The sequence below is a fragment of the Muntiacus reevesi genome, chromosome 1 (genome assembly GCF_963930625.1).
Source record: "Muntiacus reevesi chromosome 1, mMunRee1.1, whole genome shotgun sequence".
Taxonomy (NCBI): domain Eukaryota; kingdom Metazoa; phylum Chordata; class Mammalia; order Artiodactyla; family Cervidae; genus Muntiacus; species Muntiacus reevesi.
In genome coordinates, this window is record NC_089249.1 from 55,295,825 (window position 1) to 55,311,656 (window position 15,832).

Consider the following 15,832-nt stretch of genomic DNA (forward strand, 5'->3'; position numbering starts at 1 on the left):
AGAAGTATAGGTGCAGAGGTAACTGAAACGACTACATAAGACAGAAGAGGCAAAATTCTGCCTGAGGAAAGAAGTGTTTGAACTGTCCAGGTAGATTTACAGAGAAAACCCAAATGAAGGGAACAGAAATACCACAGGCAGACAAGGGAGGGAGCGGGAAGGCCAGCTGAGAGCACAGCCGCTTCCCGGGACGACACGTGGTCTGATGCGGTGGGTCAGGGCATTCAGGTGGCGATCACAAGGCTTGGAGGGCGGGGGAGGGCCCAGCCCCTGGAGCCGTCGCAGGGCCTGCGTTAGGGGAGCCAAGAAGACACACTTTCCTGTATTCCTCCCACTGAGTACAAATGAACACTCTAGACCTTATCTGATAGGCTCTGAAGGGTGGAGAGAAGGGGACAGACTGGCCAGGGACTTTGGAAACCGAAGAATGACACAGTGGTGGGTCCCTCAAGTTTCGCCTAGACTTGGAGCTGATGAAGCCGGCAACCTGGAAATGCTGATGGAAGTGGACAAAAAAGCCCCAAAAAAACCTACCCCTGCTAGCCACAGGACCAGGAAAAGGGCATCTCAGCAAGAGAGAGCTTAGACAATAATCATTCTACTCTGGCCAGACACCACTGGGAAAGCCCCACCCTGGCCAGGAAAGGCCAAGTGGGAGTCTAGACCTCCACCCCTCCAAGGCTGGGATGAAGCACCCCAGTCCTCCTGACAGGTGGTGTCGAAGGAGGCCAAGTAGGAAGCTGCCCACAACCCAAGGAGTAAGTGCAGACCACGTGGGGAGCCTGAACCTATATCTCCTCTAGCAGTAAGGAGCCCCCCTCCCCGCTGAGGCGACTGTCAGGGGAGGACTGGTGAGGAGTCAGGACTTCCACCATTACAAGCTCACCTCCAACCCACAAAAACGTCTAACATCGTGTCATCCAAGCTTTGGAGGGGGAGGAAAAAGATGGATAGGAAAGGTACTTAAAGAAAGAAATGGCTGAAAACTTCCCAAATTTGGCAAGAGACACAAGCCTACAGATTCAAGAAGCTGAGTAAACTCCCAAAAAGTTAAATCCAAAGAAATACATGCCAGGATACATCCTAACTAAACTTTCTAAAGCTAAAAACACAGGAGGAGACATGAAAGCAGCCCAAGGAGAGACAATCTGAATGAGCAGTTTTCTCCCTCATCAGAGACCGTGGAGGCCAGAGGGCGGAGCGTGTGGCTATCCCGTCAAACAGGTGAGTGGCACGACCACAAGTACACAGAGGACTGTGGAGTTGTTTCTGACTTGACATTTCGTGTCAAAAATTAAGTGAGGAGAAATACACCTGGTAACCGGTTATGTATTCATTTCACTGAGCATGTCTGCACTCACAGGCTCCTCGCTCTTCTCTGCACTAGTTGATTTTAATTCTCAACTTTTTAAACCTACAGATCACTGAAAGGGCAACTGATAACCAACCCTACCACTCTGACCTAGACCCACCAGGTACCTTTCAGCCGTATCTGTGTTCTCTCTCCTGTGCACACACGCACACACACACGGTTTTGTTGGTTTGTTGATGCAATCACTTGAAAGCGAGCTGCAGATCAGTCATCCCTTGACATCTGCAGGTGACTGGCTCCGGGATCCCCCATGTATGCTCAGGCTCCTTACACAAAATGCACATAACCTATGCACATGTACTTTAAATCATCTCTACTTATGACCCCTAATACAAAGCAACTGCTATGTAAATAGTTAACAGTGTACGGCCAACTCAAGTTTTGGTTTTTGGAACTTTCTGGGATTTTTCTCCCCAAATATTTACAAGCTGTGGTTGGCTGAATCCACACCTATAGACAGAGTGATGACTGCCAATCATAATATTTTATCCCTAAATTCTACATATGCATTTCTTAAGAATAAAGACATTCTCCTTTGTAACTAAAATATTTTTAGCACACCTCAGAAAATTAACATTATTCAATCATATAGTCTAAAGTACAGTCTGTGTTTGAATTTCAACTGCCCCTCAAATGTCTTTTACAGCTGTTTGGATTTTCCCCCTTAATCCAAGATGCAATCAAGAATCATGCACTACATTTAACTGTTTTCACCTCAGTCTCAATCTGAAATGGTACTCTTGCCTTTTCCACTTTTCCTGAGGCTAACTTACGTGTGTCTAAACCAGCTGGCCCTGTGGAAAGAATGTCACATAATCTGAATTTGGCTGTTTCCCTGTGATTAGATTAGGTTAAATATTTTTGGCAAGAAGAGCACAGAGCTGAGTGTACTTTTCAGCATCAGCGGCACACGCAGCACCGTGCTGTCCAACTGACGGCAATGCTGAGTGTGAAAGGTGATGCCAGATCTCTTCATTCTGAAGGAAGCATTCCCCCTCTGTAATTAATACACAATCTGTGGGTTAATGCTTGGAGGCCTTGTGAAAATCCTATTCCCTAAGCACTTCATGGTTTTAGCATCTACTGGCAATACCTACCTAGAATCAGTTATTACACTGAGAACTGCAAAATGGTAAGAACTGCATATTTACATGATCACTCTAGTAGAGGTTAAGAAGCCATTTTTCAGAAGAAAACTACGGGGTGACCAAGTACATGGTCATGCCATCAATACCCCCAGAGAAAGGACACAGGAGGAATAAGCCTGGGGCATTACAAAAGAGACTGTACCTACTGGGGGACATGCTGGATGTGAGCTGGTTGTGAGACATCCTCTCAAGAGATGTGCAAGTGGTGTGTGTGTGCATGCACATGTGTGTACATGTGTGTGTGTGCATGTGCATACAGCATCATCTAGGGATGATATTATATATGTCATGGAGAGATGGAAGAAAATACTTCCCAGGATGAATCTTACAGAGAATCTTGGAATTTAAGCAGAGGTGATAAAAAGACCCCAGCAAAAGAACCTGAGAAAGCTCACAGGGGTAGGAGAAAGCAATGCAAAGTGGATACAAAAACTAAGCTTCAAGAAAAAGATGTTGACAGCAGGCAGGTCAGACAAAACAAGTTTCCAGAGGATCATGATACTTAGGACATGGCCAGTGGTCTCAGAGCGATCCCAGTGAGGTGTGGGGGCAGAAACTCATTTCAACCGATGGAGGAGGAGGAGGTGAGGACGTGGAGTGCAGAGGTGTTGTCCCCTGAGACGTCACGACGAGCTAACACTCCCAACGCATATTAACTGAGAGCCCGTGTGTTCAGCTGGCGCTGGGATGTCCATGTTCTCGTGGAGCTTACACTCCAGTGAAGAATGACATGTCAGACATATAAGCACCTACCACAGGAGGAAGCAATACAGGCTCTGAGGAATACAGAGCTGGGTATGGGTGACAGAGAGTGATGGGGCAGGATTTTATACACTGTGGTCAGGGAAAGAGTTCCTGGTGTGATGCTGCTGTGATGTCAGGGCTGAGACCCAGAGGAGGGGAATGAGCCCTGCAGGCAGAAGCGCAGCAAGCAGAGTGGCCCGGGGCATAACCCGCCAGAGAGGCCAGGCTGGCAGAGCAGAGTGACCTGGGAAGAGCGGGAGGAGACACAGGAAGAGGGGAGCTGCACAGGGCCTTGGAGGACTCAGGACTTCGCTCTCTTCTCCAGGGGTACTAGAGAAAATGAAACTGAGAGAAGAAATAAAGCAGGATTGTGCCCGTCAACCCTGCCATGGATAAAATGGTTCCCGGGAGTAAGGTAAATACAAAGATCTGCTGCGAACGGTTTCCCTGTGTTTTCCCTGAGGTTTTCAAGACAGAATGATCTGATGTGAGCTCCTGAGTAACTGCTGTTTCCACACTTTATAAAGGAGAACTGACTTGCGTGGGGTCACATCCTAAACGGCTGCAGAACGAAGACCAGACTCTGGTTCTCCTGATGTCCAAATCCAGATCTTTTCATGTGTGTCTATTTCCACATAAGCGAGGTAGGAGGAGGGTGGGAGTGGGTCAGAGGAAAGATACTTCTCTGATTATTTTTTTTTTTTAAAGTTACCAAAAAGTAACCACCAACAGAGATTTTAATCTGATCTTCTACATCTTGCTTTCCTGTCCTGGCTCTTCCTCTGGAGACAAAACACCGCCTTGTCATTCGCTCGAATACTGGCAATGGGACAGAAAGGAGGACTTCAGACACAACCTTGGAAAATGTCAAGGGGCACACAGTTCCCCATCCCTTTTCCCATCAGCCCTGTCTCAGAGGGTCAACAGAGCAGAAGGAGTCACTATATAGTGACTCTGCCCATCTGACCAGAGCTACAGCGCAAGGCCACTCGGGCGGCAGCCAGGCGGGCTTTTCCCAGCACTGGAGACGAGGGGCTCCAGCTGCCTGCGTTCAGTCACACCGCAACAACCTCAACTGTCTTGGGATCCATCACTGACCCCTGACTCAGGTGGACGGGGCTACCCTCCACTCTAGGACTCCTGCAGAGAGGTGAACAACAGCATTCTATGCCCATCAAGGGGAGCGAGGCCAGCGACCCTTGTCCAGTGTTTCTCCAAGTGGGGTTCCAGAAATCTTGGAGGGTACTTGCTTATGAAGTCTCAGGGGGTAAGAATTTAACGCAGATTTCTGAGTGTCAAGAATTTTAATCTTTAGTAAAAGCTCTTCGAGGAGGCTGGTGCCAATAAAATGTGAAAACCCCTGTCTCCCTAGCCCAGAAGGGAGAGGTGACACTGCAGACAAGAAAAAAAGAATTTTACTGCTCATTCTCCACCCCCAGGGCTACATGACTAGACAGTATACCGGTAAGGTCTGCACAACTCTTCTGAACAGCTAGCTCAGAACTGCGTCTGCTGGCTGTGCAGGCGCCCACAGGCGGGTGGAGGTGAATCTCCTGAGCCCCTTTCAGGGTCAGTGTTTCAAGCTGCAAAGTACGGATTTCTGAGAGTCAACGGATCAGGGGCTGTTTGCCGTTTTCCTCACACCCTGACAAGGGCCTGCTTCAGCCAGGGTGGACTCCACAGGCTGCCGCTGGGTCTGGCCTGGGCTGGCCTGGCCATCCCACTCCATGGAAGGCAGCTCCAGAAATGCAGCCCTTGCTCTAGGGTGAGCGGATGGGGAGCTTGGAGGCTGCTGTGTCACTGGAGTGTGAGGGTTCACAACACCATTAGGGCAACATTAGTTTCCCCTGTGACTTCACACCCAGGCAGAGCAGGGGCTCTTAATCTGGGGCACGCTGTACTACTTTAGACCATCTATGAATCCCTGGAAATTGTGTGCTGAGTTCTGGGTTACTTACCTGGGAAACCGTCTAATGAGAAGACATGCAAGATTTCCCAAGGAATATCAGTGGCACCATAAAAAAAAAAAAAAAATCCACAACCTCTGATTTAACTAAGAGTTGTTGAGACAGAGAAGAGATGCCCATGGCCTCCAAGTCAGCATTCAGAAGCAGCAACTTGGAAGCAATTTTGATAGATAGCTTAAAAATGATGGAGTTACTTTCACATACACCCTCCCCACTAACTTTCACTTTTCCTCACCAACCCTGGTTCCTGATCTGACACTGTTTTCAATTTTTAATATTTACGAAGCTGACATTTTGGTAAGCATAATCAAGCCAGCATCATGAAATTCCACTATCAGTAAGAATCATTAGACTGTGATCTTCATGAATCAGCCTGGGGTTTGGAGCCAGAAGATCCGGACTGGGTCCACCTCTGTCTTCCACTGGTGCTGTGACCTTGGGTAAGGCGTCTGATCCCTTTGCACTTCAGTATCCTCATCCACAAAATGGCAACTATACAAATCCCTGCGGCAGTGATTCTCAGCATTACAGTGAAAGTGCTCCACCATCTGCTGGAAGCTCTGCTTAATAAGCTTCTGGCATTGTTACTGTTTTATATTTTTTTTTCTGTGTCATTCTTCTTCTGAAGAGAACGTGTGGGGTGTGGAGTCAAATGCTAAGAGCTAACTGGGGCTGACTTCCATTTTTTGTCTTTCTGTTTTTATCTGTCATGCCAAAATGCCTACAAAAATAACCAGCAATAATGATACTAACCAAAGAGCTGTGTCGACAGTCTAGGGACTGGCCATGACAATGAAAACCAGAACTAAGTCCAGGAGAGTCAAAGAAAAGGCTTGGTGATGGGGTATGGGGAAAGGTAACACACTCCAGGGCAAGCAAGGGTCCAAACTAACAGGCAGAAACGTGCTCCGCGCACATCCTGTTGTGGGAGCAGGCTGGCCAACCACCCCTGTTTTGGCACTTGGGCTGTCACCCCCACCCAAACCAGCAGGGCAGCCAACAACCAAGAACGAAGGTTAAAAATGGAGGCTCAAGGATGCTCAGCCTTTCCTTGTCGGAAGTGCAAGGTGCTCCCGGGTCTTCAACCTGGACCCCACTGACGGGGCAAAAGACTCGAGACTGGGAGGTAAAAGTCATCGCACAATTCTGCATGGCATGAATACCAACAGGTACAGTGAATTTCAAAAGCTTAAAATGTGAGGGGTCAAATATTTTGAACTTGGCCTTCCAAGTTTGTCTCTGGCCTACCTGCCAGCCCTGTTTATATCCAGCTTTCACACCACAGCGTAGCCTAGTGCTCCAGATCAGTCCGTTATTCCAATACATAGTCCATGCTGCAGCATACACATACTTACCTTTTTGAAGCCCCATAACCAAAATGTCTAGGTCCTCTGTTAGATACAAGCTCCGAATCACCTCCGCTCCTCTACAAATAACCTCTCATTAGGCTGAAGGATTTAAAATCACCACCATCATCAGATATCCATCAGGGCTCCCCTGAATGCATAATTCTTTAGGATTTTATTGTTTAAGCAAAGTTAGTATGTAGCTTCAACAAATGACTTAATAAACTCCTTCACTATCTTGAAAAGATGTGGCAAAGTATCTCAGATACTTCCAGAACTATTAAATGAAAGTGAATACCTATCATACATTTTAGGTATTAAACTGTATCAAGAACCTATATCAGGAAGACTACTTCTGATGGTCTGTGCAAGAGAGTTCCCTGTAGGATTCCTCCTCAGATTCAACAACGAAAATGCATAGAACATACAACTCATTCTAGAGTCTATTTTAGGATTTGATAGCAACTGGACAAGAAGGCAGTTCCGTGCTAGTCACTGACCCCTGACGTAGGAACACACTGATGGTGACCTACAGCAGCAGGAAGAGAGATGAGAAGGCTGCTACCTCTCAGAAAGGCAACGTCAAATGCCAGGGAGCAACATGCCCAGCTGGTCTTCTCCTGAGATGACAGAGAAGATTCCTGAGGCCATGTGCTAACACAGTCTTCTCTCAGCTTCAAATCCATGGATCAGATTAGCCCCAATCCTGGAACACACACTTGACCATGGCGTTTCCCAAATGTCCTTTAAACCTGGGATCGAACTAGAGTTAAATGGTCTCACTCCTGAGTTGAGGATATGGCATCTCAGATAGGCAGAGTTCTCTGCTTTAAAAAAAAAAAAAAGTTATGCTGTACATCCTAAACAAATATCATGTATACCAGCCATATCTCAATTGAAAAGAAAAGGCAGAAATAAACCAGCTCTTTCACCCAAAGGTATCTATGCATCTGAAAGAGCCGAGGGGGCCACACTAACAGCTCTGAGAGTGAGCCCCCGAGAGAAGCACGGGCCCAGGGTCCCCGCCTGGGCTGGAGCCAGGGGCAAACTGCAGGTTTTGGAGGAAGTCTTTTTCTGAGCTCTTGCTGGAAAGGGGTGCAGGCCAATCCTGTCCAGACTTTTCTGGCTCACAGGGACGGCTATTCAGAGATGACCGCACAGAGCTTCTGTGACTCCCAAGTGGGCTAGACCACAGCGGGAAGGGCCGAGGCCCAGGGAGAGCCCGCCTCACCCAAGCCCCACCCAACGCGTCAGCATGCAAGGCCCTCCCAGACAGAGCGCCTCGCACACGCCAACACTTCACTCCAAATCAAAACAAGCAACGTTTCCTTTCAGCCTGCAAGCCTGTCATCTTCCATCTTTATAGTAAGCTTTTTAAAAAGGGAGCAATTTGTCCTCAAACTAGACCCTCATCTGCGCTGGAATCGCCACTGTGTCCCCTCTGGTGAACATTTCAGTTTCTTGGCAAGCTGCCCAGAAATTAAAAATATATACATTATTTCCAACCTATCCACTTACTTGTTTTAAGAGAGATTAAAAAAAAATTACCATGAAGAGGGCAAGCTAATAAAAAGAGTAGTCCTGTTAATATACAACTAAAAGGGGAACAATCTTAACAGAGTACTGTGTTTGGCTAGTGGTTCTTTGACTCCCAACAATTTCGGCAAATTGCTTTTATTTTATTGGCTGTGCCTCAAGGCATGTGGGATCTTAGTTCCCCAAACAGGGATCAAACCTGCGCCCCTACAGTGGAAGTGCAGAGTCTTCCTCCAGGTAAGTCGCTCAGCAACTGTTTTTTAATCCAAGAGTAGAGAGGAAAGTGAAATTAAGGAGGATTTTATTTACTGAAAGACAGTTCCTGTGTCCAAACACTGGTTTTCACAGAAGTTAGTGAGCTATATATATTAAAAGCTACTTTCAGATGCCCAAGATGGCAGATCCAAGCAAATGTTCCACTCACTGCAAATAATACTGCCCATATCTCAAAAGTAAGAACAACACATCATTTCATTTATCTCCAAAATTAACTGTAGGGTAGAGAAGAACTTTATTTTTTCTGCTTATTTTATTGAAGTATAGCTGATTGACAATGCTGTGCTATTGTCTGGTGTGGAGCAAAGTGAGTCAGTTATACATATATATAATAGCTTTCATCTGCCAATCCCAAACTCCCGATCCATCTGTCCCTCACCTCCCCCTCCTTGGCAACCACAAGGCCATTCTCTACATCTGAGAGTCTTTCTGTTTCATTTGTGTCATACTTCAGATTCCACAGAAAGTGATATCATATGGTAAGGCCTTTCTCTTTCTGACTTATTTTACTTAGTATGATAATCTCTAGGTTCATTAATGTTGCTACAAATGGCATCACTTCGTTCTTTTTTTATGGCTGAGGAGTATTCCAGTGTGTGTGTGCACAGACATACACACACATATCTTCTTTATCCATATATCCGCTGATGGACATTTAAGGTTTTTTCCACGTTAGATAAGAATTTTATAGAAACAGAATTTGAATTCAGAAAAGTGAAATGAGTTGTCCAAAGTCACCTTGCTTCTAAGTGGCTGAATAAAGCCTAAAATCCTATTTGTCTAATGTAACAGCCACCACCCACATGTGACTATTTAAATTGATTAAAACTGAATTAAAAAATTCAGTTTGTCACTCAACCTAGTCACATTTAAGTGCTCAGGGGTACCTGTGGCTAGCGGCTAGAGTCACAGAATATTGCTATCAACACTGAAAGTGCTATTGGACAGGGCTGGTATAGGGGGTTGTTCTTTCGAATTCATGGAAACTTGGGGAAAAGATGCCATGGATCTCAGTATTTAATAAAGATGGACTGAGAGTGACTAAGTTAAATCACAGCTCCTTTATTATTACAAGAAATTTTGAGGCCTGAGGAGGTTGGTTTATCTTCTCAGGAGTTACGAACACCAAGAGCTATTTTTAAAAGAGCTTCACCAAAACGGATTTTATCTGTATGTACTCAGGAAAGAGAATCTTGAAACAAAGTTTATATACCTTTGATGAAGAATAATATAAGGAATAATTTCCAAGTTACAAATAACAAAAATACTATTTTTAAGAAGAATTTCAGCTACAGAGGAAAAGAGATCGTAAAAATTAATCCTGACACTTTCAGCCGTTAAATAATCTTTTGTCAGAGTTTAGAAGGCATTTCTTCCTGATACAGAGACTGCTATAGTCAGATGAACAGAGGACTTCCAGCTAACATGGGGCCAGTAAAATGCCAGCTTAGAGGAGCTATCTCTGCAGCACTTGGCCAAGGCCGACAGCTGAAGTTTGACAAAGGGGTCGAACTGCAGAACTGAAGGCTCAGGAGTCAAGATGTGGTAAAGCTTACTAAAAAGAGAGCTGCAGGAACTCCATCACACAAGACCATTTTTTTCCAGTTTCAATGTGAGAACACGGGGCCCACTAGCAGATCCACAAGCCAATCAAACTCGCTGACTACTGGTTCACGTTTTCACCCAGCATCAAGTCCGAGTACCTCTCAGGGCCCAGGCCCATCGAGAGGCCTCTGGATTGACCCTGGCTGCCCTGAGTTGTGATGCCTTCACACTCTGTGTATTCTCCCAACAATTCTGAAGAAAGTGTCACCAGTGGCAGTGGCTAGGTGCACAGAAACACCATTTAAAATGAAAAAAATTTTTTTAAAAAGCTCACTCAAGAAATACAGAGGGAAGTCCCTAACCTACTGGACAAACAGATGATTTCCTCATGGGTTTGCCAAAGTACTGACATTTTCCTACTATATGCATACGGGGCAATAATGAACTGATAAGGGGTAACTGAGGCATTAGAAAATGTGATCTCTGCTTTTCCTCAAGGGCTCACGGTAGAATAACAAGAGGCTGAGAGGGAACAGACAAATGAGGCTCTTCTCTCATATCTAGGAAGATTATAGGAGACTTTCTGTCATTTGTTTGGGTCAGGAGAGCTTCCACGTTTTCCTTTAAAAGGTTATTCCTCCACAGCAGCCCTGACTGCCAGAATATTTTTCTTAATTTTCACCTTAACTTTCTGGCTTGTACAACTTTAAATGTCAGAGAGAAAGGCTGTGGGGAAAGCTCTGTTTGAGAACAAAGTGAACCACACAGGACCCACCTCTTCCATGACTCTTCATCTGAAATACAAAAGCATTCCTTAATATCTGGACTTAAACACCAGCTTCCTATCTGTGCCATCTCTCCTCTTCCCTCAAGATATGCAGAGCTTCAGATATCAGGAAAGAAAGCGTAGGGACTGCAATATGTAATTCTTTGCTGTCTGGCACTCTGTATTTGGTACGGTTTAAGTAGTGTTAAATTTGAGACATAGGTTTACATGATGAGAATGAGGGAGTCTGGGAACTGATCCTATTTAGAAACACATTAGAAACCACCGACTTCTATACCCCATAGTTCAGATGCCATGAGCAAAGCATATCAAGCAGCAGAAAGAGGTGTATGGGAATTGAGAGGCTCTTAAATCCCCTGAATTCTACGGGAAGGCCACTGTCCAACTTCGAACGATACGCAAAACCGTGAACAACCCCGAAGGCAGGGCAGCCCCTGAAAACATCCTGCCGCACAGACATGATGTGGGGACTGGAAGCCAGAGGCCCCTGTGGGAGCTGTGGGAACGCCTCGTGAAACAAGGTGGGTGAGTTCTTCTTCCCAGAGCTACAGAAAGATCGGGACGAGATGAACTGGATAAAAGACATAAACAGAAATTGATGAGGCAGAATACGGCCATGACTACACAGCTCTTTTCCCCTGGTTTGAGGGTCTTAACGACTTTCCCAAATTGTACAGCTAACTTAAACATTAAAGGCACTTTTCAGAAACTCCTCAGGCAAGCGAGATGGAAGTGAAACGGGCACTTCAAACCAGATGCTATCTTTCCAGATCTCCCAGTCTTCAATAATCAACAAACTGCTGATCAGTTACGATTTGCCTCCAGCACTAGTCACATTTTCTTTTGAAAGACGTGAGCGAAGGATGAGCATGGGACTGGTGGGGTGTCAGGGAGGCAGAGAATGTCCCAGATTATAACAGGAGTTACGCTGGTGGCGAGGGGCTGTGGTGAGGAAGTGGGGTTACTCAGAAGGTGAGGGGCTGGGAGAAAAGAGCCTCATCTTTGGGAACTCTGGGCCCCACCTGCACATCACCAGGTACGCTGAAGAGCAGGGCTCTTCACACCGGGAGCTCGTCCCAGGCCTCAATACTCCCTCTCTCACAATCTGAGAGCTTGCTACCTACTTTCTTCACTGGGAAAGCTGAAAAACAAACTGTGCCCATCGTGGAAGGTGGCTTGTGTTATAAGGGAAAATGCAATATTCTCACAGAAGCAGGGCGTTTCTATTTCTACAGGAAGGGCAGTTACTCTCACTTCACAGATGCAGGGAACCACCCAAGGTACATAACTGGATACTCAGAATATTTTAGAATCTGAGCTCCTGGGAGAACAGGAGTGGTGTTTCAAATTCCATGCCCAGAATTCCAACAAGTTTGCAATTAAGTAGTATCTGTTTCTGTCTGTCTTTCATTCTCTCTTTCTCTCTCTCTCTCACACACACACACACCATTTTACAATTGGCTGTCTTCACTCATTCATTCAGTGACAGGTACTGGGGGCAGAAATATAAATAAGATACCTCCTCAAGGAGCTCACAGTCTAACTGGAGAGACAAACATCTAAGCAGATAACTGCAATACTCAAGCATCATTTGTCTTAACAGCACAGAATACTGCAAGAAATGTGACATGATAAATCCTACTAAATAGTTACCTCCAGTAGCCCCTGGTATCAAATGAAAGGCTGCAAAAAGAATGTAAGGCCCTCATCCTCTGAGTGGTTTTCAGATCCTGAACATACTACAGATTCTGAGAAGCAGCACTATGTTCTCAGAACTAGTGCTATAATCAGAGTCAGTACTGAACTGCTCTTTATGTTGTCTATGGACAAATCCTACTACCTAGATAAACTGTTAACTGTCTTAAGGGCAGGTGCCATGCTGAATATTTCTTTAATCTCTAGAGCACCTAGGATTATCACAGGCAAAAAGCAGATCCTAAACACAGGATGTCCTTGGCGAAAGTGACAAGGAGATTGATACGGGGTGACTTGTTCCTCTACAAGGTTTGCAGACTGGCAGATTTGGAGTGTTTTATAAAAGCACACCACCACTCGACCTGAGCACATTAACGGACCCACACTTTAAGGAGAAGAGTACTTGACTGCAAGGTCAGAGAAGGAGACAGCATGTGGGCAAATGGTTTGGTAGTTATCTGCAATTTTTAAAAAAAAAGATAAACTTAGGACTTGAATCTCCTGGCTGATGCTTAGGACAGAAACAGACCTCAGGATCTTTATACTTGCTATGAAGTTCCAGCTCTTAGAAATGGATCTGGTATGACCATGAGGTAAATCAGATCCTGTTTTCACTTGCTTGAAAGCCTTCGATGGCTTCCCACTGCAGTTAAAATAGAATCTACCTCCTCCGTGTGGTTGACAGGGCTCTAGTTCTGGCCCCACCCATCCTGCCAATCTTAACTGGCCCCTACTCTGCCCTCACTCACCAGGCAAAGCAACCCTGGCTTCCTTGACGTGTTCAACATGCCAGGCTCTTGACTGCACTGGGCCCTCATACTTGCTTTCCCTTCTTCCTGGGCCCTCTTCCTGCTTCTGAATGACTGGTCCCGTCTAATCCTTCAGATCTCAGCTTAGGTATTTCCTTCTCGAGGAGGCCTTTCTTGACCAACTTCTTCAAAGTGATCCCCTCTCATCCCTATTATCTGTTAATATGCCAACCAGTTACATTTACTTCAGAGCATTTACGATGTTCTGAAGCAATGGTGTTGGTTTCTTTGTCTCCCTGTTTATTATGTCATCAGCCTACTTAGTAAGTACAAGACTCCTGAGACCAGGAGCTGGGTTTATCTTGCTGCATCCACAGGCACATACCAGTCACCTAAACACTGTGAATGAGTGAGTGAGTGAGAATTAGCAAGATACAGCGGCAGCAGGTTAGCAGGCACTGAGTTAAGGTTTAAAAAATTAAAACATCCGTCCTTCCACTATGAAGCTGGAAGTGGTGAACGATATATAAATTTTTATTTCACTCGGCTGTGCCCAAGTAGCAGGAACACACAAAGAGAAAAGAATGAAGAGGGAGAGCCTAAGTTCTCTGCAGATGACTCAAAAAGAAATGTCAAAAAGAGCAAAACCCTGCTGGTGTCAGCTTCCGCTTGTTTTATAAGGCTCCTGGTGTTAAAGGCAAATTTTCTTACTTTGAATAGATTCCAAGATGGGTTTTATTTCTCCCAAGTGATGCGATTCTGCACCGAGCGCCCCCTGTGATACCCCATCAATGACTCCAGTTACACCATGCTAGGGTATCTGAGGCTCTCACTCTAAATAAAACTGGGGCTGACTTGGAATACTAGGTGAGAAAGGGCCATCCCTTCCAAGCACCCCAACACTCAGGCAAAACACATGCGGGGAGAGCTCTTCCTCACAGAACCCCAGCTCAAGATCTGTTCCTCCTACAAAGGGAAGTGGCACAGGGCGGAGAAACCCATTTAAAGGTGCAGTTCACAAGCTAAGGGTGATTCAATGGCACCCTTAAACCTAACGTTGTTTCTCTGAACTTGATCAATGAGCACAGTTCTCTTAACTATGGCCAAGTGAGAGGCCCTGAACTTGGGCAAGCATGATAAAGAAAGAAGCAAAAAAAGAACCCGGTGGCCCTGTTTTCTGTTAGGTGCTTCCCGTGGCACATGGGTACACACACCGCGTCCCCAAAGCACCTCCATCAAGGGCTGAGAGGCAGGGGGGTACTTACGCGGCATGATCCCTTGGCTCACCAGCTCCTCCCTCGTCCGGCGCTGCTGGAGCTTCAACTGCAGCACTGCAGGACAGCAAAGAGAGAGGGGAGATGAGGGCTCAGTCGGCTGTTCCACCACAAAAGACACATTTTCAAATGCAAAGAAAGCCTCGACACACAAGGGTGTAGTGTGAAAGAAGGATCCCCAGTAACTGCGGCTGTAATTGCAGAAGTGGCCTGATACAGCAGGGCTTCCGTATTCTGCTGTGGGCGGCAGAGGAAGTTGCGAAGGGTCTTGCAGGGCGATAACAATCCACAAAGTACCAGAGTCTTGCCTATTGCTCAAAACCTCCTACAACACTGTGTCCTCCTCCAGGACTGAAAAAACACAAATTCTTAACTCAAAGAAAACGTAATGTGGACCACTGCCCAGCAGAAAAGGCTTTCTCTAGCTGTTCTACGCCTTCCTCCTGGTGGCAAATGTTTACCACGGTTAAGTGCAGCGAGTTACAGATCAGGGAGTATTGGTTATTTGTAAAATCTTCTTTTGGATCTAGAAAGTATACCTGTTTTCACCAAGCAATGCATTTCCCTCAGCCAGAAACTATTTTACCATTAAGACAACTCTTCTCTGCCTCTTCCTCTTCACTTTGAGCGTCTTCTGTTGACTGAAACACAAAGCTAGGTGATTCAAAGCACATCCGGGCTAGGGGAGGGCGATGCGGGGGTTTTCTCCTATTTCTACTCTGGCAACACCACTTGATGTAACAAGTTAATAGGAATTTTTTAAAGTTAAAAGCCAATTCCCTTTATTTCAAATGTGAGTGAAACCTAAAGGGTATTATTACCACTGCACACCATGCGGAATGACAAAGGCCTCCATTCAGAAGCGAAGCGAGAACATGTTCAGAAAAGGAAGGTTGAGAGGATCTCACGGGCCAAGGGAAGTTCCCTTCTGTGATAAGTCTTCATCTAAGGTCCTGCAAGTCCCATCTGAGGGTGACCTGTATCTATGAGGAATCACATTACCCTAACGTCCGTCTTTCCCACCCACAAAGCAGTTTTTAAGATGGCCTCCCAAAATGGCAGACCAGGAACCAGTCTCCTGACTGTCTCTCAGACTCAGCAGGTCCAAAACCGATCACTTGTGCCTAGGCACGCAGTCGTGTCCGACTCTGTGACTCACTGGACTGTAGCCCGCCAGGCTCCTCTGTCCACGGGATTTTTCAGGCAAGGATACTGGAGTGGGTTGCCATTTCTTTCTCCAGGGGATCTTCCCAGACCCCGATATCCAACCTGTGTCTCCTGTGTATTCTGCATTGCAGGTAGATTCTTTACCTGCTGAGCCACCCACCTCCTCAAATCTAATCAACTCTCCATCCTTCTTCTCTTTAATGGTATCACCATCCTCCTCCCCAGG

General features: G+C 45.9%; 1 protein-coding gene across 4 annotated transcripts in view; it reads right to left on the minus strand.

Annotated features, from left to right (window-relative positions):
• MRTFA (myocardin related transcription factor A) overlaps window positions 1-15,832 on the minus strand; it is a 124,115-nt gene that overhangs the window by 22,810 nt on the left and 85,473 nt on the right. For all 4 annotated transcript variants that reach the window (XM_065944442.1, XM_065944434.1, XM_065944426.1 and 1 more), the window contains exon 2: window positions 14,431-14,496. In XM_065944442.1, coding sequence (XP_065800514.1) covers window positions 14,431-14,437 — 7 coding nt within the window. In that variant the 5' untranslated portion in view covers window positions 14,438-14,496. The remainder of the gene's footprint in view (window positions 1-14,430; window positions 14,497-15,832) is intronic.